At 41.6% G+C, this 23,719-nt stretch overlaps 1 protein-coding gene across 1 annotated transcript in view; it reads right to left on the bottom strand.

The window, feature by feature from the left end:
• Positions 1-3,150: 3,150 nt before the first annotated feature.
• LOC134450850 (complement factor H-like) overlaps positions 3,151-23,719 on the bottom strand; it is a 42,417-nt gene continuing 21,848 nt past the window's right edge. The window contains exons 14-16 of the mRNA XM_063200856.1: positions 19,637-19,810; positions 16,251-16,442; positions 3,151-3,363 (exon numbers count right to left, since the gene is read on the bottom strand). Of these exons, the coding sequence (XP_063056926.1) occupies positions 3,173-3,363; positions 16,251-16,442; positions 19,637-19,810 (557 nt within the window). The 3' untranslated portion in view covers positions 3,151-3,172. The remainder of the gene's footprint in view (positions 3,364-16,250; positions 16,443-19,636; positions 19,811-23,719) is intronic.

The raw sequence follows: 23,719 nt of genomic DNA, 5'->3' as shown, positions 1-23,719 counted from the left end.
AAAAATGACATGCTGACTTGAACCGACTATCACATGTGTCTAATACGCCTTTGGCGTGCTCGAACGCCCTGTGACATGTTAGGTTTAGGGATGGTTTATTTCACGGTTCTTGGCAAAAGTAAAGCAGCAGATACATTTACTGATTTACTGATGGGTTACGTTTAGGGATGGTAAGGGCACAGCAGAGCCCTTTTGCATTTAGCAACAAAAATGTGCTGTGGGAAAAGAAAGTCGCCGACACGGCGGAGAAACTGTGCAAACCTCGTCACACAACTGCATGAAAGTGGTTTACCGTTGTATTTGAGGACTTAACTTCAAAATGCGACGTCACACCAACACTCAGAATGCAATGCACTGTTGTCAGCTTCCAATGAACGTGGATGTGACCCTCTCAATATGGCCGACTTGAACCAACATACAGGGACGTCCAACTGGCTACAGCCCGCAGCCGAAAGCTACTCTGGGTGGCGGTGTAGAATGTTGCCAGACTTTGTGTCATTAATTCCAGACTATTGTTGTTATAGCCTATTTGAGATCAATCTCCTTCACTCCCTGTTGGCATTTTGTGTGTTTGCATTTGCACTTTTGTTAAAACCCCTTAAAGTAGGGATTCTTAACCATAGGGCCGCAGACCAAAGTTGGACCGCGCTCACAACCTCCAGGGCCGCAGACAACTTTCAGTTTCGCACCGGTGGGCCGTGCGTTATGAAATACTAGTGTGCGTCTTTTCCCTGAAGTGCGTCTTTTCCCTGTTTTTGTTTGGGGGAAATTCATTAAGAACAAGACGGTAACACCTTTTGCAGTGGGCTATTTGGAAAGAGAGAAATTACCAAGCCGTTCCGCTTCCCAGCTGATTTGGCGTCATCTTCTGTGTCCTGATATCCTCACGTGTTAGTTAGAAATAGGAGTTCAACGGTTAGGCTACTCAAAATAATTCTAGTTGCTGAATCTACTTGTCCAAGTGTCCCCAACAAGACAGTCCTTTCACAAATTTTAATTGATACTGTGAAGTTTTGCGTCCGGCTGTGGAATTTATGTTCTTCCCGCGTCGCGTTTCCACGTGTGTGGAAAAGTGTCTTAAATTTACGATCAGAACATTTGCTTAATTGATACTGTGAAGTTTTGCGTCCGGCTGTGGAATTTATGTTCTTCCCGCGTCGCGTTTCCACGTGTGTGGAAAAGTGTCTTAAATTTACGATCATGTCACGCAGCTGTCACGCAAACTTTGAGCTGTCAGAGAGGCATTTATATGTGTGAATGACTCTGGCTTGCTAAACTGTGAGTGGATTTAAAGGGACACTGTGCAGGAAATGGTCAAAAAAGGTACTGCAACTATGCTGCTCATTGAAACTGGGCTGCCTATTGCCAAATTTGATCTTTACATGAAAGTTTACTAAGTAATGAACAAATATTTTCTAGTATGGTCCAAGTACAGTCATTTTTGCAGCTAAAAATGGCTATTTTTGGAAATCCAAAATGCCGGACCATGGAGAAGATCCCCTTTTCATGTATGAAAAGTCAATTTTTTCCAGTCATAATGAATTCTTAGGATTTGATGGTGGTGGTATGTACTCATGAAAAAGTAACATTAATGAATGGGCAGCATGAATTCTGGAAATAAACAACTAAAAATCTCACACAGTGTCCCTTTAAGGAGTAATATTAAATGAGATTAACATTAACATTAATTAATATAGGGCTACCCCTTGTGGAAAAACAATACTTCAGTAATAGCTTATTTATTTATTTATATTTGATATCATAATATATTAGCCTATATTATATTATCATAATATAACTTAATATAATATAATGTAATATAATATACCTGTAGCCCAGGGATGCAAATTATCAATTAAATCATTAATCATTAGTAGATAGCCTTAACGATCGACTTATGATTAATTGATAAGCAGCGTTTTCCCCCTGAAATCTCAATGTTTCTCGAAAAAAAAAATACTAAATCTAAAAATTTTAATTCAAAATTGAGATAATATACCACATTTAAATTAATTCTATTTCAATTCTTTAATCCAAAGGTGATTTAAATATTCCCATTATTCTCACACCCCTCTTCACACACACTCTTCACATGACTATTTCACCTGGGTCTCTTGTCAGTTGAATTGTCGATTAATTGTGATTAATGTTTTTTAATCGATTAATGCATTGATCGATTTAAGACGATTAATCGATTTATCGTTTGCATCCCTAATATAGCCTAATATAATGTAGTATAATATATAGGCCTACATGGGTATAGGCCCCGGGACACTGCGCACTGGAAAAATGGGCCTCAACGTCAAAAAGGTTAAGAATCCCTGTATTGCTCACGCTACCCTTGACTTGTCAGTACCTGGTGATGCCACATTTTTCGGCTCAGCCTTTTCCAAGATATGAGCTATTCTAATGGGGGCAGCGTTTGTTTACATTTTATTTTAAAAATAACATAGGCCTACTCCAAATATTTTCCCAAAAGGTACCGCTGTTTGCTAGTTGTCTGCTGATGTTGCATAACCTTTTGGATGTTTTTGGGAATAAACAAACATGGTTTTTTGAAATGTAAACAAACAGCTGCCCCCATTACAATGACCAGGATCTCGGAAAAGGCTGAAGAAGAAAAAAAAAAACTCAGGTGCTGAAAAGTCTAGGGTAGTGTGAGCATTACAACTGCATGTTGAAATTGACTGAAGTTATCCTTTAATACATGCCGGACCTCCAGTGGCGCGCTGTAATAGTCATTGAAAAGTTAACAGTACTATACTATGACAAAACACAGGGCCTTTAATAATGCACTACAACTTGGTCATTGCCATTCTGGTAACAGCAAATGTATAACGTTGGAATGAATGTCTTCTCTGAAGTGCTTCTCACCATGTAATAGAAACTATCTATTTGTGTGTGTGTGTGTGTGTGTGCGTGTGCGTGTGCGTGTGTCCATATATCTTAGAAATATCTATCTTGCCAATACGTATATCTTATACTTTGAAATCGATGGTGGTGGTAAACATACACTGTATGAAAAAGATAGCACTTCTAAATGGGCAGTATAAATTCTGTAAAAAATCCTCTAAAATGTCATACTTTACCTTTACTTATCTTCTCTGATTGAAAGTTGAAGTCCATCCAACGAGAAAAACACAACACAAGTACATTAGGAATTCCTTTTTTATTACTGGCATTCAGGCAAATCAATTGTGCCATCATAACAGGTTGTTCCCAGAGATCTAGACTTCATTCTCGTACCTCCTTGACAAGTGAATGTCAAACTGTCACGATGTGTAATATATTCTATAGAAAAATTAGACCTTCGATATCCAATCTTCCTGTCAAGCAAGTCCTGTGGGTTCACTTTGCAGGGCTCTGAAAGAAACCACAAGACACATTGTCACATTAAAAGAATAATTTGAAGTGAGGTGTAGACTGTTGTTGTAATTAGGGCTAAGCATTTACTCTATGTAAGAAATCCATTAAGTTCCTACCCTGATTTGATTTGATTTTCTTTATTGACATTGTACAAAGCATTAAAAAAGTATACAAATAAAAAAGTCAATAAATATGTATTGAAAACCTTGTACAAAACGTCAAAAGGATAACACAAAAAAGCTTGGGAGCTTGTATCCATTGTGGTCCTTGTGAAAGTGCAGTGTGTACTCAACCGCATCTTGTGCCATTCGTGAAATCCTTACAAAAAAGAACAGAACAAATCAACTATAAGCTTTGTGGTGCCGTCACGATATAGCCTCGTTTGTCGTGGTTGGATGACAAAAGGGGGAATTGACAATTGGGGTAGTTTGGTTCTGGGGGTAAGAATAATGGGGACGGACGTCAACAATCAAGCGTGAGTGAAGGGTAACTGGAAACGGGACTCACTAGTTTCATACGGTAATCAAACATTTCAAACAAGCGATTTAGGGTTAGGTTTAGGGTTAGGGTTAGGGTTAAGGTTAGGAACAATGTTGGAGGAAGGGAGAGATGACATGAAGCTGACACGACGACAAGACTCCCCTCCCGGAATGCACGCTGCTCGGGTGCTCTCTCTCTCTCTCACTCTCTTTCGCCCCCTCTCTCTCACCCATTCTCTCACTCTCGTAGCCTACGGACGACAGCGAGCGTTGCCCAACCACAAAAAACGAGGCTATATTGTGACGGCACCACAAAGCATATAGTTGACTTTTTCGCGAGACTGGGCTCGTATCCTCCTGAGACCCGGGAAAAAAAATGCTTTGGGATTTTGATTTTTTTTACATAATTTGATTATTATGGTGGAATAAAACATGACTAAAACATTTTTTTCCAAAAAAATATATTTACTATTTATTTTATGACATGTCCACTGTAGTGGACGTCGGGACTATGTTTGTCTAGATTTGTGTTAATTAATGCACTAATTTACTGCCTTACTTCGTTATGAACTGCCCTTTTCAATTAGACTATATGTTTATATTTAAGACAGTAAAATAGTTTTAAAAGTGCTAAAATCATTAAAACACATAATGTGAATTTGATTTAAAAGGATCCTTTCAAATGAGTCATGGAGGAACAACCTCAATAAATATTACTTTCCGGATTTGAAATTTACATTACATTACACTTATCAGCTGCTGACCCACATATTTATTGACAAAGTATTGGATGAACTTCATAGAACAATGTGGGGCATTTCTCAATAAGCTTGATCCATGGATAAGGGTGTAGGAGATCACATTCTTCATTTTTACTACAGGTAGGCCTACATTAGGCCAATCAACACGTCCCTGCTTCCAATCCCAAGACCAACTCTTTAACCACTAGGCTACAGTGGACCAATTAGGCCACAGCTGCTCCATAGGAGCTTAAAAAGCTGACAAAGGAAGATTTTATGGTTTATAACTCAAGAAAATAGCATATGAAATTAATATTTATGTACTGTAGATGTGTGCTTGTGTGTTTTGGTGTCTACTGAGTATCCTTTGAATTCATCCCTTGACTTGGATCGCATGAGGAAAGACCAAGTAAGCATTATAAATATGGGAGATCTTGATGGTATTGCTTCTCATCCATATTTCATCGTCAGTACCATGATTATTGCCATAAAATAAAATGCCAGGAATATTAATTATGGTTTTCCCTTGACTGTTGACACTGTATCCACCCTGTGACCCACATTTTGGAGGTATCAAATGGTCAACATGGCAATACCTGTACTCAGTGACGTGCACAGCATTTCAGAGGGGCAGGGGCAAGATTTTTGTCAAAAGAGAACTTTAGGCCGGGGGGGTGGGGGGTGTTTACAATCTATTTTTTCAGCATGCAACTCTTCCTGCATCTTGAAAAGGCACCCCATTGTTGTTTTGACATTGGAATGCCATACATATTTCGCACTCTCCATCAAGAAACGTAAACGCAATACACGAGGAGCCAGGACACCGTCTAAAGCACAAATTGTAAAAGAAAAAAAAACGGAATTACATCTCAGCCCATCTAGTGTAGCTACACATCCATCCGTTAGTGTGATGATGCGACCCGTGAGCGCGCATCATCATCACAGCGTCTGCAGTAGCAGGCGCCATTGAAAGCATGCACCAAACTTTTCCCTGAGTTATTATTTTCATATTCTGCATTTATGGTCTTGTTAGTCATCATGGGTCGACACATGCTTAGCTGACAACCATTTAAACCCGGAGTATTCATACATTACACTCGCATACATTGCATCCAAACGTGCATACATTTTCAATCACAAACCAGACGAAATCCAAGTTTTGTCAACATGTTTTGTTTCTTTATTTTGTTATGCCTAATTCCATTATTTATCCTTATGAGTTAAAACGAGTGGTTTTTCAGTGTTTTAAGAGCACTTAGCAATGTTTCTTGAGCAATTGAAAGTTTCACCTCTTACCGGTCTCGCAGCACTTCCGTGTTTGGCAAAGGGTTGCGTGCTGGCGAGAGTGACGTTTTTAACATTGGGCACGTTCGCCTGTGCGCGTCCTCTCGCCGTCCCATTCACGGTTAATCTCTAAAAACATCATGGTTATTGACGTTTGCATGTTGCCATGCATTTGTATTTGTTTGTTATTTTTCTTGTTAAGGCCTGATCATGTGTATTTTGTTGTAGCGCGCTTTTAAAAGGTTAAAATTAATTAATATGTACTGCCTAAGTAAAATTCCCTGGATTTTCTTCAGGCATTTGTTTTAGCCACCTATAGGGAGGAGGCAGGCATCCTTCATAATGGGGATGTTCTCATTCTGTGGGAGAGCCAGGTAGGGACAAGACCTGTATTTGTTTGCTCTGCCATAATATACTCAGGTGTGTGAGTATTTTGATCGCGACTTTGCATTCGAGCCTAAGGCTAATTCGTTTATTTATTTTGTGCATCTTTATTTTGGTTCCTCGTATCCTGTTTTATTTTTTGTATATTTTTGTAAATAGTGTATAGTTATATTTTTCAACTTTTTGGTTTATTTTTGTTTTGTTTATGGTCTATGGCTCACTGTGGTTTGCAAAATAAAAAGCAAAAATGTCATCTCCTGCGTCCTGCCGTATCTGTGTGCCTATCCGTAAGACCCTCGGCACTCTACTTTTAACATTTAGCCTAACATACTTTAAAGCATGAGGGCTACAATCTTACCAGGCTAAATCAAATGACCCAGTAAATATGCCGCGGTGGTGGACAAAATTAGTAATCAAATTACCTTACCTTAGTTAAAACGTTTTCTTGGTCCCAGAACTTTTATCAATTTCCAGTTAAATCCATACGGTTTGGTTATGTGCTAACATTGTTTTGCTTGTTCTTCTGTTTCTTTGGGAGATGCCATTTTCCCCAAATATGTCAATATATTAACATATGTTAATGATCTCATTTCAACTAGTAGGATATTGAAAGAAAAATGTCTGCACACTTAAATCCCCTATGTGTTCTTTTTAATAGGCCAAGCTTTCGGTCTACTGACCTTCCTCAGGGCTCAGTTCCTTCATCTGAGGAAGGTCAGTAGACCGAAAGCTTGGCCTATTAAAAAGAACACATAGGGGATTTAAGTGTGCAGACATTTTTCTTTCAATTTTACACAGTTTTTGTTTATGTTTGGCACCTTTTCATCGAGAGTGTGGTGTGATCCGGCTAAACTAGTAGGATATTAAAATGTCAGAAATCACGGCCTGAATCATAACCATTACATGCTCTGACAGACCGCTTTATTTTGCTGTTGTAAATCTCGCGGGAGTAGGCTGGGTAATGACGTAGACAAGACTACAGTATGCATTAGGACAGTGTTTCCCAACCTTTTTTGTGTCGCGTACCCCCTAAACCTTTTTGTTGTGCCATGAGTACCCCCTAATTCATGTTTTATATCGCTTTCCCTGTCCTGCTGTGACTGCTCCATACATTTGTTATAATAATATCTTTCCAAGTACCCCCTGCAGTGTGCTCGCGTACCCCTAGTGGTACACGTACCCCTGGTTGGGAAACACTGCCTTAGGGGACATAAGAGTTTGGCAATGTCATTAGGCGAAATGACAGTGCCATTAGGCGAATTCGGGATGCCGCAAACAATACTATGCTGTGTCATTGTAGAAATATTGTCACCTAATAAATCAATTGTAAACGTGTCGAATGAATAGGGACTGGGACACATCTTGCTTTCACAACAGTCTTGTTTATGAATAGGACTTCCAAACTGAATACCGGACACTTTACTTCATTACCACTAAAGGTCAGCAGGTGGCGACAATGCACCACAAATAACAGTTAAAACAAGGTTTTAACCAGTGTTGCCAATTTAGCGACTTTTGGCCACCTCTGGCGACAAAAAATCATCTAGCGACTAAGCGACTTTTCAGGCTCAATCTGGCCGAATCTAGCGATTATTTCGCTTGTCTTGTGAGAGGCAAATCAGTCCCCTCCCCACGACATCACACAATGCACTTTCAGTGGCGGGTAGAGACAGACGTGACACATGATGCACTACGGTGTGGCAGCTTTTGTGATACGCACTGGAATTCTCATACACATGTGCATCTGCTTGTATGAGGCTACGGCAAGCGATATGGGACAAAGGTATGACAGGAACCAAATGTCAACATAAACCGAGATTACACAATCTTCGATATGGTCACCAAATGTTTTGGGACTGTCATTTATGTTATGCCTACACTTTGGAATTAGATCTTGACTTGTTGTTACACATGTATATTTGATTTACCTCAACTGTACCCTGCACTTAACTTTACTGCGTATCACAAAAGCTACCACAACGGCTCCTTGGGATATGCATACCGGTATGACAAATTTAAATGAGCACTAGCAGGCTGGCCGCACCGACCGCAGTGAATCCCGGGCACTGGCGACAAAAAACTCATCTAGCGACTTTTTGGTGCATCTGGCGACTTTTTAAAACGTGCATTTTCGGGGACAAATTCATCGTTTTCCCACATAATTTTGACTCTGCGAAGCCGTCAGAAGCGTTGTCCACAGATAAGCAGGGCTGCATTTTAGCTCTGATCTCCAAAGAGTAGCTAGCACCGCCCATTTGTACTCTAGACGAAGGCATGTGGGCACGTTTTCTGTAGATCAGCGCGCCATGCGTGACATTGTGACGTCATACGTAACGTCATGACGTCATCTAGCGACTTTTCAGCAAGCCCATAGCGACTTTGGCTGATTTTCTTTTGGCAACACTGGTTTTAACTGTGCTTCTTTCAGACCAGTCAGTTCCACCTCTCTGTACTTAGGGAGGGATATCTCCAATGTTTAACTCAACTGCATCTGCATTTATATTTAACAATGCAGTTTTTGGTCATTTTAAATATGAAAATAATTATCAGAATTTAAATTATTTATGGTTATTCTTGTGGTGATAATGCCTGTGATTTTATTCCAAACTGACTGATATAAAGCTGCAGGGAACCCCAGCGTTCATTCATGGGAGATCAAGATTTTGTCCCAAGGAAAAGCTGTTGTGTTGTTATAGTTGATTAGCTTCAAGCAATCATCTTCTGGTCTGGTTAGCTAACTCACTGATAAACTAGCATTATTGCTAAACAGCAGGGCAGGCTATAAGATAGAATAGTCTACGAATTATGCCTATATATTTATGACACTAGAATTGAGTATCTAGGATCTATTATCGGTCATCTAGTTACGATGCTGACAATTAACCAGACATGCTGTTGGCACACGTTTGTGCAAGGCAGTCAATGATATTTGATTTAACTTACTGCTCTCAGGTTGTGATACATAGGCAAACACAGCAAAGCGGGAGAGGAGAAATAATAGTGTTCCATTCAGTAAACGGTCAACAGGTTGCAGCGGCAAAAATAATCATTAATCGATTGATGTGATGGGGTCAGCCCAATGTTCCCACGGCCCATTGGTCCCACAGCCCATTGGTCCCACATTGCTAAGACTTTTGCGTTTTTTCAAAATTAGGCCCAATGGTCCCACAGCCCATTGGTCCCACATCACTAAGATTTTTAAATTTATTTTTAGGTCCGTTGGTCCCACAGCCCATTGGTCCCACAGTCCATTGGTCCCACTGTGGGTGGCTGTGGGACCAAGGGACCCACTAGTTTGACGCCCTCTCGGTACTTCACATGATAATCAAACATTTCAAACAAGCGATTTAAGGTTAGGGTTAGGTTTAGGGTTAAGGTTAGGGTTAGGGTTAAGATTAGGGTTTGGTTTAGGGTTAGGGTCGTATGACATAAGCGGTAAGTACCAAAAGGGTGTCGAATTAGTGAGTCCCGTGGGACCAATGGGCCTAGAAATTCAAATAAAAAAGCAATGTGGGACCAATGGGCTGTGGGACCAATGGACTGTGGGACCAATGGGCTGTGGGACCAATGGGCCTAAAAAATGAAAAAAAGTCTTAGTGATGTGGGACCAATTGGCTGTGGGACCAATGGGTTGTGGGACCAGTGGGCCGTGGGACCAATGGGCTGTGGGACCAATGGGGCGTGGGAAAATAGGTACGCTCCCGATGTGATTGGCCGCCGCAGGCAGGGTAAGTTCACTTCCTCGTTGGCATTAATGCATTGAATTAAATTAGATTCGATTAAATTACTTCACGTGGGCCTAATGTATTAATAAATGTTAAATAATTAATCATTTAATATTTACCCCAAGAACTTAGTTGATAGAGTAGCCTACAGTGGTTACTTTTAAAGGAAGCCCGCTGTGGCTACAGGCTTCCAGTTGTTCCATTGCAATTTGAATAGCCTATGGGTAATTCGTTTATAAGGCAACCCAACGTGCTGCGCAGTGCGTCGGCTTTCAGGTGCATCATTGATTTAGCACGGCCAGAAGCGTCCCTGCAGGCTGCAGCAGTGTATGTTATTTAATGTATGTCCTTTAATCAGTGCATATGATATTGTTAATTTAAAAAAAAAGGGCGGGGGAGAGAGGGCACATTCTGTGCGAGGGCAAAAAGAGCAGGGGCAATCGGCCAAAAAAGGGTGGGGGACTGAAGAGAGGGCACGCAGTGCATGTGATATTGTTTATTTATTCTTTTTTTAAAAGGGTGCAGGAGAGAGGGCACGTTCAGTAATAGGGCAAAAAAGAGCAGGGGCAATCGCACCCCAAAAAAGGAGGGGGACTGAAGAGGGACTGAAGAGGGCACGTTCGGTGGCAGGGCAAAAAGGGCAGGGGCAACCGCCCCCCTACAGGTCTATGTGTGCACGTGCCTGCCTGTACAAGCTAAACTGATATTTTCAGGGTTTCAGGGATATATCTCTGGCAGTAGGGGTCGTAGGCATAGGCCAGTTGTGTTCCTGTGCAGGATCCTCAATGGCAGATACATCTTTGCCTGACCTTTCACCTTCCTATTCTACTGCCTGGCCCTGGCCCTGGTTCCCCTCATCTCTTGAGAGCTCTTTGTTTGAGTTTTTGGAAATAAATTCTGAGAAAAATCATTTTTACCTCACTCAGCCCCATGTTACCCAAAGTGTAGAAATTAGTTCGAAATCGGAAGTCCCGACGTCCTTTCCTGGTGAACCAGAAGCTATATGTTGACGCCCAGGGGGCTGGGCTACACAAACCTTCTGGTGCACCTGTGATTCGCTCTCCTCCTCCGTTTACGAAATAAACGGGGCAGCTCGACGAATCAGGATCGTAGGGAGGGATTTCAGTGGGTATGACGTTTATCGAACGCAACACCCTCCCCCAGGGTAGTTCGGCTGTGCCCGCCCCCTCCCTGAATCACAACAGTAATGGCGGCGTACGAGGAGTTATCATGCGTCGGGATGGAAGCAGCAATTTCAGCGGTGTTATCCAAAATACCTCAAGTTGATTTTCTAAAGGACGTTGTTCTGTTTTGTTTCCCGATCTGACGGCGCTTACGTGACGACACGTCCTACGTCACAAAGCTTCAACGCGAGTGGTCGAAGTGTCATGTCATTCATATGAGGTTGCTCCAACCGCGTGCAAGCATCTTTTGACTAAACCCCGCCTGCGGAGACGCGTGAAAGGGCAGTGTGCCAGTAGCCTGTTACTTACAGGCTACTGGTTCACCAGGAAACCGACGTCCACTACAGTGGACATTGAAAAAGAAGTGATTTGAAAGGGTTGTTATTAAAATATAATCCTGAAACTTGACTAGCATTTTGTTTAGGGTGTTACATTCATGAAACAAATTCATTTGGAAAATATGATCACTTCACCTGTGGCCATTAAATCTGGCTAGTGTAATGGCGGCCATTTTGGAAGCAGATTACAGGTGTTCTACAGGCCCCACCCCCACAAATGTGGTATTACTGTAAAGGCCTAAATGTCCAGTATACAGTAAACCCAGATAATTATGAAATGGGTTACATAAATTGTGTTTGAGATACATATAGCAAAGTAATGTCCACTACAGTGGGCAAAAATGAATTGCCGGGCTTCAGGAGGTGCTAGTTACAATCAGTGTATGTGAAAATGTGAGCAAACTACAACATACATGCATCACAATGGACAGGGACACTACAAAGAAACAAAAAAATACACACACACTCTCACACACTACATACACTCGCACACACCCCACACACACACAGACAAGCACGCACACACACAAAGCCATATTGTGCTCCACTACCAATAGCTAGGGAGATAGGTGCCCCGATACTTCAGTTTGTGATACAAGCGCCAGAATCGGTACAGATACTCCTTAGACATTACTATTTTCAAAAAGTACGCGGGCCACTTCAAATTCAAGATGGTTGCCCATTTTCCAAGATGGCCGCAATACAGATATAATACAGATACCGTTACGGAAGTGACAAAAGCACCAAACTTTGCATGGTGTTTCTTTAGGGTATATGCTGTAATTCTAGCCTCGGAGCCCTCGGAAAAAGAAAAATATTCTACCATGTCATATACAATATGTCATGCATTACATTGTTATTACATGACATTATACTTAGCTGACGATGTTAATATAGTCCCGAACTCAGCAGAGATGAAGCAAGGGCAGGGGTAGCCTGCTTGACCAGATTGCTGAAACTATAAAAATGTTCATAGTGTGAAAGTATGGGTGAGTCTGTGCTTACATGCTTGACAGCAAATGTAACATTGTGAACAAGTTGAGAAGATTCTTGGTCTGAATTAAAATGAGCATTTCCCACACTAAAACTATGGTGAGAATAGACTGCTGCTAATGCTCGCTCAGCTGCATCTGAATGGGGAAGTGTCAGTGCAAGATGATGTCCAAGGTAGCAGGTTCTCCATCCTCTAATTTCCATAACAGATATTTTTTTATTTGTAGAGAGGGTAAAGGACAAGACCTCTCCATATGTATGAAGAACCCATAAGATCACCTAATTCTAAATTTTCACAAGTAGCATTATGTCTATAGTGACTGCATTTCAGTCTTTAAGAATGGCATTACAGATCACTCAATATACAGTACATGTAGGCTATATCTTCAGTTCAAATCAAATGGGAATGATTTCTAAGTAGGTGTTGAGTAAGTAGGCAGAGGTGTGAGAATTGTTTTTTCCCCCTGAATTTGCAAACAAGTCCTCACCTAGTACTTGTGTCACAAGTTGCATTACAGTAAACTCAGTAATCATTGAGTATTTCAATTGCTACTTCAAAAATGACAGGTGATGGACAACCGTAGGTCTTTGCCACCCTTAAGAGAAATATCTATGTTAAACAACAATTCTCATATGGTATATACTATATACACAAAATGCCATATGGCTTTTTTAACCTTCAAGATTTTGAGTGGTAACAGTAACATAACTCATTCCCACTACACCTTTTTGCATCATATTGTACATGACCTCAGAATTCTCTAAATGTTTCAGTTCTGTGTAGTTGTACAGTACAGTACAGTACAGTACAGTACAGTACAGTACAGTACAGTACAGTAGCATACAGTATGGTGCCGTATAGTAAAGTACAGTACAGTACAGCACAGTACAGTGGCATACAGTACGGTACAGTACGCTGCCCTACAAAGCAAAAAGGCAGTAACTGCGCAGAGCAAAAACTGAATAAAGTTGACTTTAAAATGATACTGCAACCCAGTAAGAGTGGTTTTTGGAAGATTATTGACATGTGACAGCTTTGATCTGCACAAAAGGTGATAATATAAAGGAACAATCATTTCATTTAAATTTAGACTTCGATATATATGGCATTAAAGTCATAGTAGCTCATTTTAAACAGCAATGAAGTTACTGCCTTTTTGCTTTGTAGGGCAGTACAGTACAGTAGCATACAGTACGGTGCAGTACAGTATAGTTAAGTAGCATACAGTATGGTACACTACAGTACAGTACAGGACAGTACAGTAGCATACAGTACGGTGCAGTACAGTAAAGTACAGTAGCATACAGTACAGTAGAGTGTAGTACAGTACAGTGCAGTACAGTACAGTAGCATACAGTACGGAGCAGTATAGTAAAGTACATTACATTACAGTACAGTACAGTACACTACAGTACAGCACAGTACAGTAGCATACAGTACGGTGCAGTACAGTACAGTACAGTAGCATACAGTACGGTGCAGTACAGTACAGTACAGTAGCATACAACAGTACGGTGCAGTATAGTAAAGTAAAAGTACAGTAGCATACAGTACGGTGCAGTAGAGTACAGTACAGTATGGTATATCACATTACAGTACAGTACAGTACAGTACAGTACAGTACAGTATAGTACAATACAGTGCAATACAATACAATACAGTACAGTACAGTATAGCAGAGTACACTATGCCACAGTACAGTACAGTATAGTCTTGATGACTTGTAGGGTACTTTGACAGCTGTATCCCTCCAAAGCCAATGGCATTTCTACATGCTGTTGTTTAAAGTTTTTGAAAGACTTTTTGAGTGTGTGAGAGAGGGAAGGCAGGCAGATATGTTTTAAACAAAGGACCACACGCACAAATAAAAAATAACAAGTAATCAATAAAATAAGTGGTTAGGTAGCCAACATGTCATCTAAGTTTAAGCACAAAGTAGACCAGAAAACAGACATGTTACCATTTTGCTAATACATACAATACATAAAGTATTTGTCAATATACTGTATGTATGGTGTATTGCATATTGATTATTCATAATTTCCCAAGCATAAAGGCCCCTATCACTCCACAGTACACTTAGGACTTGAGATATACATATCTGACAGGCGTGTACGAAATTCCGAATGGAAAGAATTTCAATTCAAAATAATGACATAATATGAAAACTAAGTGGTGCCATTACTTTGAATGTCTCTGAATTTAATCTGAACCACCCATTGAAAGTACATAGAACACCACCACCTAGTGGTCGTATTATGGCATTACTTTGAATTGAAATTCTTTCCATTCGGAATTTCGTACAAGCCTGATATCTGAACACAAATCAGCGTATACTTTATTTTGTAATGGCCTTATAGAGGTAGATAATCCAAGCTGACACATGATATGTACATGTATTATTCACTTGATTGATATGAAAATTGAACATTTCACTTGGGCTCCTAGGCTTAAATCATTGAGGGGGTCCTAAGGAAGCATCGTGCAAAGTTTCACGCTTTTGTCAGCTCCGTAACAGTAATGCCCTTTTTGTCCCGTAACCGATTCCACTAATATGTATTGTGGCCATCTAGGAAAATGGACGGCCATCTTGGATTTCAAGTGGCCTGCATGCCTTTTCAAAAGAAGTGTGTCTAAGGAGTATCTATGACAATTCCAGTGCTTGTATCACCATTTGAACAGTTGTTTCAGTTGCTAATTCATATCTGCATGGCGGCCATCTTGGAAAATGGGCAGCCATCTTGAATTTCAAGTGGCCCGCGTACTTTTTGAAAATAGTAATATCTAAGGAGTATCTGTACCGATTCTGGCGCTTGTATCACAAACTGAAGTATCGGGCCTTAAAAAGGCTCTAAGCCTCCTAGCTACAAGCCATCTCTTAAATCTTCTCTTAAAACAGCTTGTTGATGCAATACATGTGATATCAGCAGGCAACCCATTCCATAACACTGCTCCTGAATATAAGAAAGACCCCTTCCCCACAAAGCTATTAAATCTGAGGGTGCAAGTTAAGGATCAGTCTTACTAGTTTATTTTGAGATGTCTGTAACTTTTTAAAAAGTGTTTTGGGCAAATTAGTAAAACAGGAAGTGCAGCACGCATAATCAAAGTAACCTTGAACCAAAGCCCCTGCCAGAATTTCTAGGGCTTTCCTGTCAATCAAGGGAGAGATTCTAGTCAAGAATTTCGTTCTCTGGTTTAGTTTGGAAATGACATATGTAGCCATGGCCTCTCCACTTAATTTGTTGTTAAGAATACATCCTAAACATCACCCTGTGCATCAATCATTTCAAAACGTAATTCATCTTAACAAAACACACCAATAAGGTATGACAAAATGTTATTACTTTGAAAATAAAGTAGAGTTTGTAAAATTAGTAAAATCTGTTTAATTTTTTTAAAGGCAGTACATTGTCCATAAGATGGTGTGTTGCTCCAGTTTAAACCCTTTTAATACAAAGGCTGTACTGTGGAAGTGACATAATGGCCGTTTCCTAATAGCCTATCTAGTGTGCACCCTTTGAAGTGTGTCAGCCTTTCTAAATCACGTCCAGTAATTGGATATTCTTTGGTAAACTCTGCGGAGTATCACTGGCCGTGAATAATTAGGATTACACACTACCAAGGCTGATACACTTGACATTGGGAAATAGCAGTAGCCACAGTCATAGTCACATTCAACACGCCTCTAGAAAGTTTTTGGATCCTACCACTATGTAAGTACTGAGTTATCATTTGACATGTGGATGTACTTACTCTTGCATGGACTGTTGTAAGCCCATTGCCCATAATGGCACTGCAGCATCTTGGTAGTTGTTCCATCATCAAACTTGTAGTGCTGAGGGCACTGGAACTGCACCCGTGCCCCTTGTTGGTAGTAGGCCTGGGATTCTCCCACTACATCCTTTAAACTCCCCGCTTGAAGGGGAGCACAGAAATCTCGAGACACTACACCAGAGAAATACAAACAAAGATCAGTCAAAAAGGCATACAGTATTACATTTTACAATAATGCTATATATTCCCAAACTACAAGTGAGAACTGAATATTAATGGTGATATTTCAATGATATTTAAATTTAAAATCAATTAATTCCCGTTTGCATCAGACATCAGTAAGGGGAGGTTGGATGCAGGTATATGTTGCATAAACAAAACGCCTTTTTATTAGCAAAACGCAAGTGTGCAGAGTTCTCAGTGTTGCCGTGCTTTGTATTTTCATTTGATTCATTTTTAGTTTGCTGTGCTGTGTACAATTAGTGGGGCTAGTGGCGATAATCTTGGCCATCTTAGGCTCCGGTGGAGGTGCGGGTGTCCAGTAGCCTTTATTCTATTTTAACTGTCTGTGTAAAAGAAATGTAAGACAATAAAAGAAAAGAAGTGATTTGATGTGGTCCTTAACATATCTGTGTTGCCTTGTTTCTTATAAGTGAAGTCGATACCAGAGAGAGTAGAGAGAGGGAGATTCCATTGGCCCATTGTTTCCAGGTTCTACAATTGCAAGGGGGAGGGGGGGAAATCCCCCTTTAGGCAGACCTAAGGACTGTTCTATTCAATGCTAGGAGCATTATGACACGCCCCTTTAGGCAGACCGGAACCTGGTCACGTTAGGTGCCCATAGAAACCTATTATGTTGGCATATCTCTATATACTTAAAGAATCTCTGTCGATACTCTTGGGGTGAAAGTCCCATTGTGGCGTAGTAGCGCAATTATCGGTATCAAAATAGGTAATTATTATTTGGGATAATTACATAAACATAAAATATCCACTTTGCTACACATGGTGTAACAGCTATGTAATATCATATGCTATCTCCTTCTGGTCTTTACCCCCCTACAACAATAGCACGTCACTCCTACATTGGCTGCCTGCAGGGGTGAGAGTGAAAAAAAATCCTGAGTCTGAACATTTTCCCCTGCTCTAATGACGACGACAAGATACTGCATAGTGACGTAGGCCTATTTTGACACATTATTCAAACATTTAATAGTTTGTGTATGACCATTATTCAAGCCTGATAGTAGAAGAAAGCCCTGAATCTGTAACACTTTCTGAGATAAGAATAACCTAATGGCTAATTATTATCAATGTTTTTATTTTTGCAAACTCTGTCAAGCCTGAAATCAGGCATGGAGCCTGAATACTATCAGCCCTGTGCCTGTCTCCTATAGAATTGACTTTGAAATACTGATGCCAGTGTCCAAAGTCTTAAATGGACTTGCTCCATGTTACTTCTCTGACATGCTCTCTTTTTACATGCCTGCCTGAGCTCTTAGATCCACTGACCCTAAGCTGCTAAGGATCCCCCCAACAAAGAAGATTGGTGAAGCTACTTTCAATATTCCAAGAGCTGGAACACTCTCCCACTTAGTAATATCAGAGATTATCTATCCATTGACGCCTTTAAGAGGCAGCCAAAGACCCACCTCTTCAACCTCGCTTACTCATAGCTGCTCAGGCTGCATAGCGATCACCTGCTAATGAACCCACGTCACCCTCGCCCTAGACCTCCCCAACTATGTATCCTCTCCACATGTCATCCCTAGATCTGCAAAAAAAAAAATTCTGTTCAAACCTCAGGTCTCTGCATGATGTTTCTTCCTTATTACCTGGGGTTTTTCCTTGGTCTATACCGCCCCCCCCCCATCTTAAATCAAATGAAAAGTTTTTCCTCACCGCTGCAGGGGCCACCAGGGGCCACATTTGCATTCTCTGATCCTTTTTATCCTATGCCATTCTTTTTGAGTCTAAGCTTTGTGATTCCTGTGAAATCTATGCCATTTTAGTATTTCATTGTTACTCAGCATACCTTCACCGTAGCTTTTATTTTATTTCTATTTGATTTAAGGATTTAAGGATGCTGTTTGTGGACTAGAGCTCAGCCTTTAACACCATTGTCCCCAGCATACTCGACGGCAAACTCCAGAGTCTAGGAATGCACAGTGGCCTTTGCAGCTGGACACTAGACTTCCTCTCAGCACGGAAACAGGTGGTGAGAATGGGCTCCATCACATCATCCTCCTTTACCATCAGCACGGGAGCTCCGCAAGGTTGCGTTCTGAGCCCTCTCCTCTACTGTCTATACACGCTTGACTGTGTGGCAATACACAACACCGACACCATCATCAAGTTTGCAGATGATACCACTGTTATCGGTTTAATCACAAACAATGATGAAACAGCCCACAGAAAAGAAATAAACAACCTCATGGAGTGGTATAGAGGGAAACAACTTGACTCTGAATGTGTCCAAGACAAAGGAATCAATAGTTGACTTCAATCAACAGTGAGACAGTGGAGAGGGTGAGAGACTTTAAGTTCCTTGGTGTTACTATCTCAGAATACCTCACCTGGGACAGTCACACACAGCGCATCGTAAAAAAGGCCAGCAAGGTCTGTACCACCTTAGACAATTGAGAAACTTTGGTATGAGACCCAAGATCATGAGGTCTTTTTACAGAGGCACTATTGAGAGCATTCTGACAGGGACCATTATTGCATGGTATGGGAACTGTCCTCAATCCAATAGGAAAGCACTTCAGTGGGCTGGGCGTACAGCACAGAACATTATGCTGCTGTGACGTACCCTCCATACTGGAGCTATTTTAGGGAAGGAGCATCAGGAAGGCAAAAAAATCTTGGAGTATCCTAGTCATCCCAATCATGAACTGTTTTATTTCCACCTGGGACACGGCATAGAAGCCTGAAATCTCACACTACCAGACTCCAAAGTAATTTCTTCTACCAAGCAGTTAGATTGCTGAACTCATGCTGAAGACAACAAGGCACTTTCTTGCACTTTTTCCACCGCCCACCACCTCCCCTCTCTCTCTTTTTTTCTTTTTAATCTTTTGAGTACACAAAAACACATATTTTTTTTTACTCATTATAGGCATCAAACCTATAATAAGACTTAATAAACAAATCTTGAATCTTGAATCTTTTTTTGTATGGTTTTGTTTATATTGTTGCATATCTAACTGTTAAGTACATTGAGCTGCATGTCTTGTATGGATTCTGCTATAAAAAATAATTTTGTTATTGTTGAACTAGCTTTTACTTTCGGCACCTCTGGTTACTACCTAGCACACTGGAAAAGTGTTGATATGATCAGTGCTGAAAGTACTGAGAACACTTACATGCACAGTCCACTTCACCAGTCCACCGTCCCCACTCACACCTGATCTCCTTTCCAGGTTTTGCAGTGTATGGATATTCGCATATGTACCTCACAGCATGTCCGTTGCTGTACTCGTCCTGATGTGGCATTAAAGTCATGTGTGTTCCCTCAGGCTTGTCACATGTCTCGCGAGCTGCAGGAAACACAATTATGACATCCAAATATGACGCATACACTTTGTTCAACTAGATATTAGTGGTTCAGTGTGGAACTTCCTGTAGAAGCAAAAAAAAAAAAAGATTTTATTGCCTTTTCTTTTTAGGATTTTTTTTGTCATTGTCCCTAAATATGTGTGGAACTGGCTGTAGGGTTGGTGACACTTGGTTATCCTGAGTCCCTGTACTGCTTGTTTGCAAGGGGTCGTCCCTATGTTCCCCGGGTCCTATGTGTAGCGGGTGGAATTGCATTCTATCACCCATTTCCCGAAATTTGCATTGATTGGAGGAGCGGGGTTTGCTTGATTACAGGGCGGACTCCAACTTCCCATAATTAGACTGCAGTGAGACACGGAAGCTCTTTCGCTTCCTTCCGTTCCACCACTGACCGGGGGTTGTGTTGTTGATGTCGGGGAGGACACTCTAGCTGGTGCTTCTCGCTGTAAGCGAGTGCATTGTCTCGTACAGGTAAGGAGCATTCTTTTCGCTGTAGGGCCTTGCATTCGGGGAGGGTTCTTCGATTTGCCTCTAATGTGCGCTCTCCTGTCGTGCAGTATCTCCTGCTGTAATTGCTCGTGGTTCGGCTTGTGGCTGGAGCACTGAAGTCCTCCGAGTAGTGCGCGAAGCGTGTGCAAGGTAGGATAAGTCATCTTTTTATTACGCTGACAGTAGGCCGCTTTGTTATCTGTAAATATGGGTCAAACTCTGTCTTAATTATTTTTAGCTTCTGCTACTGTCAGGATCCGGACCCACATGTCTTGTTTTTGGACCCTTGTGTTTTGATGTCTCTCCCCCCTTGTGCTCTGTTTGGGTTTCCTTGTGTTTTTGTTTACGTTTTTGACCTGTCACCTTCTCTGTCCATGTGCTTTTGTGTTTTCCTGTCATGTGTTCTGCCCCACCCCTCGTTTGTGTCACCTGGTCCTCTTGTCTCGTTTGCCTTGCTTAGTTCTCCTGATTGTTTCCATCTAGTACCTGACCCTTTTCTCGCTTCCTTGTTATCCTCCCGTTACCCATGCCTGCCTTCAGTCGCTGTCTGCACCTGCTTACCTTGTTTGTCATTGCACTCACCTGTTCTAGTTAGTCTTGTTTGCCCTGGTCATTGTCTCCACCTGTGTCTTGTCCTATCGTCTGCCCTGCTCATGTCCTTTTGTTATTGTCTTTGATTTGTCCCATTTGGTTCCTTGTTTGCTCCTCTGCTCTCGGTGATCTTTGTAATTGTTCACTCGTCTCCTTGTAGTCTTGCCACCTGCTCCCTGTTGTCTCCTGCCCTATCGTGTGCCTCTTAGTAATTCCCCACTGTGTATTTATGTCCTGTGTTTCTGTTGTCTTGCGTGGAATCATTTGTCCTGTTTTGTCAAATCGCTGTCCATGACACCTGTAAGTTTATCCCTGTATCCTGTAACTGTTATCCGGTGTTCTGTTTAGGTTATGATAGTTTTTCCCCCTCGTGGGTTTTTGTTTTCTCATTCCTTGAGCTTTGTTCTGTTCCTAGTTTTGAGTTCTAATAAACCCCTGACCTTCCCTGGACTTTTTGTGTGCTGCATTTGGGCTCTTCCTGAGAAAAACCTGACAGCTACGGAGATCCTTGCGCCATCACGATTCAGATTGAGGCTACGTGCGCAGCATAACCACTCGGTATGTAGCCTATACATGATGCTGGTAATCCCTATTGTTAAAATTGCTGTATCCGTCGGCCTAATTGTTATACCCCATGTTTACAGGGCGGGGAGTGACCAGCAACTAGGGTGACTCCGCGGCATCACAGGCTGCTGCTCTGTTTGGGAACATAGTCCCCTTTGGGTTACTGTTTCCACTGGCGCGACAGGTCGTGGGCTACTGTGGTCGGGTTCTATCGACGCAGCCAGGCCCCCAGCAACGCGCAATCTCACCTGTTGACTACATGCACTCGCGGGCAACACCGCTAACCGCATAGGCTATTTGTTGTTTAAGTTTTGATTTGATTTATTTTCGTTGCATAGGTGGCAATGTGCAACACCTCTATTTTGTGATTATTTTGTGGACGTGGGGGATTCGTGAGATGCATACCCCTCGCCTGTTTCTGCTGTATTATCTCTGTTGCTTTATCAAATTTAACTGAAGACATTCTGTCTTTTGTTTTTGTTTCTTTTTGTTTTTCGTTGGTTTGGGTTGATTAATTTAGTTGGACCTGACCTGACTGGGTCTTCTGAGGTCTGTTCCTCAGATTGCAGCAGCCGAACTGCATTGGGGGGACTGGCTTCTCCAGTCCCTGTGTGTGTGTGTGTGTGTGTGTGTGTGTGTGCGTGTGTGTGTGCGTGTGTGTGTGCGTGTGTGTGTGCGTGTGTGCGTGCGTGTGTGCGTGTGTGCGTGTGCGCGTTTGTGTCTGTGTGTGTGTGTGAGCGTGTGTGTTCAGTGGTGGTTACTTAACATTGGTCTACTTTATCCCTTCAACCAGGGTGGCTGCACTCCTTCGGCGCAGTGTCTCCTCGAGCAGCATTGATATAGCAAAGTTAAGTAGAGTGGAATGCATTAGTCTGTACTGAATTGACATAGCCTATACACTGTACTTGATCCTGTGTCTCAAGCCCCTTTTCTCTCTTCTATATTTTGGACAGGTGTGGTTGGAGCGAGGCAACCGGCAGGCAGACCTTGGTGGTGGACCCCTCTTCACTTTCTTTGCTGTGCCGCACGACGGGTGTTTATCTTATTATTTTTTGTGTGTTTTGTGTTTTTTTTATTATTCCTTCACGAGTGGTGTATATATTCTGGGACTTCCTCTTCTCTCGCTCTACTGCCCGGTAAGCCTATGCCCCACCCCCAGTTAGTTCTATAACATTTGCACAGGCTTCTCTCCAGTGTGGCTATCAGGTTAGCATATTAGTGGAGTTGCAGCCGCCCTGAGTAGTGATCCTGTGTTCTTTACAATAGTAGTGGAGCAATTTAAATTGTTATCTATTTGTATTGTGCTCAAGCAACTGTAACCCTTCCTGTTTTAGGAGCGCCCTCACAGTTTGTAAAGTGGCTACCTGTGTTCATTGAGAAACTAAGAAAAAGAAAAGAGAGAGTGAATGAAAAATTGACCTTACAGAATTAATAAAAATTGGTCTTGTTTGAACCCATGTCTCCTCCTTGAAGTGTTCACGAACCTGGGGATCTGTGAATATCTGTTGGGTAACAGGGGGTTAATGGGTGTCCCGAGGTGACCCCCCCCCTCGGGTGGCGTAGTCGCAATTGGTAAAATTTCCTGGCCAATACTACACTATGTTCACTGGGTCCTATGTTCCCCGGGTCCTATGTTCCCCACTGCCTCCAAGTAGACTGCTGCCACACAAAGTTTAGGTTGTTGTTGCACCTCTGACAGGTTAGGTTTAGGGATAGTTTTGGGAAGGGCACAATTTGAAAACTAGGAAACATACAATGAGGGGAACTTAGGACCCTTTTTTTTCAAAAAAGGATTCTATGTTCCCCGCTGCATCCAAGTAGACTGCTGCTGGATGGCAAAGCGCAAGTTGTTGTTGCACCTCTGACAGGTTAGGTTTAGGGATAGTTTTGGTCAGGGCACACATTTACAACTCAGAAACATTGCATTACTGACAGGTTAGGTTTAGGTATGGTTTTGGGAAGGGAATGGTTTTGAGGAACAGGGTCCTAAGTTTCCCGGTCCCATACAAAGACAGGGGAACATAGGACCCGGGGAACATACTAGGTACGTTCTCGGTTTGCAACAGTTAGTGAGAATATGCTCACAGTATGGAGATGAGTGTGATAGAAAATATAATGCTGGTAAGAGTAAGATCATGGGTAACACTTTAGAATAACAGGCGATTATAAATCACTTATAAAGTATTAGTAACACTTAGTTAATAATGAACTTATAATGAACAAGACGTTTACAAATGTTTGTAAAT

The sequence above is a fragment of the Engraulis encrasicolus genome, chromosome 6, assembly GCF_034702125.1.
Source record: "Engraulis encrasicolus isolate BLACKSEA-1 chromosome 6, IST_EnEncr_1.0, whole genome shotgun sequence".
Classification (NCBI taxonomy): Eukaryota; Metazoa; Chordata; class Actinopteri; order Clupeiformes; family Engraulidae; genus Engraulis; species Engraulis encrasicolus.
This window is presented reverse-complemented; position numbering and strand designations above follow the sequence as displayed.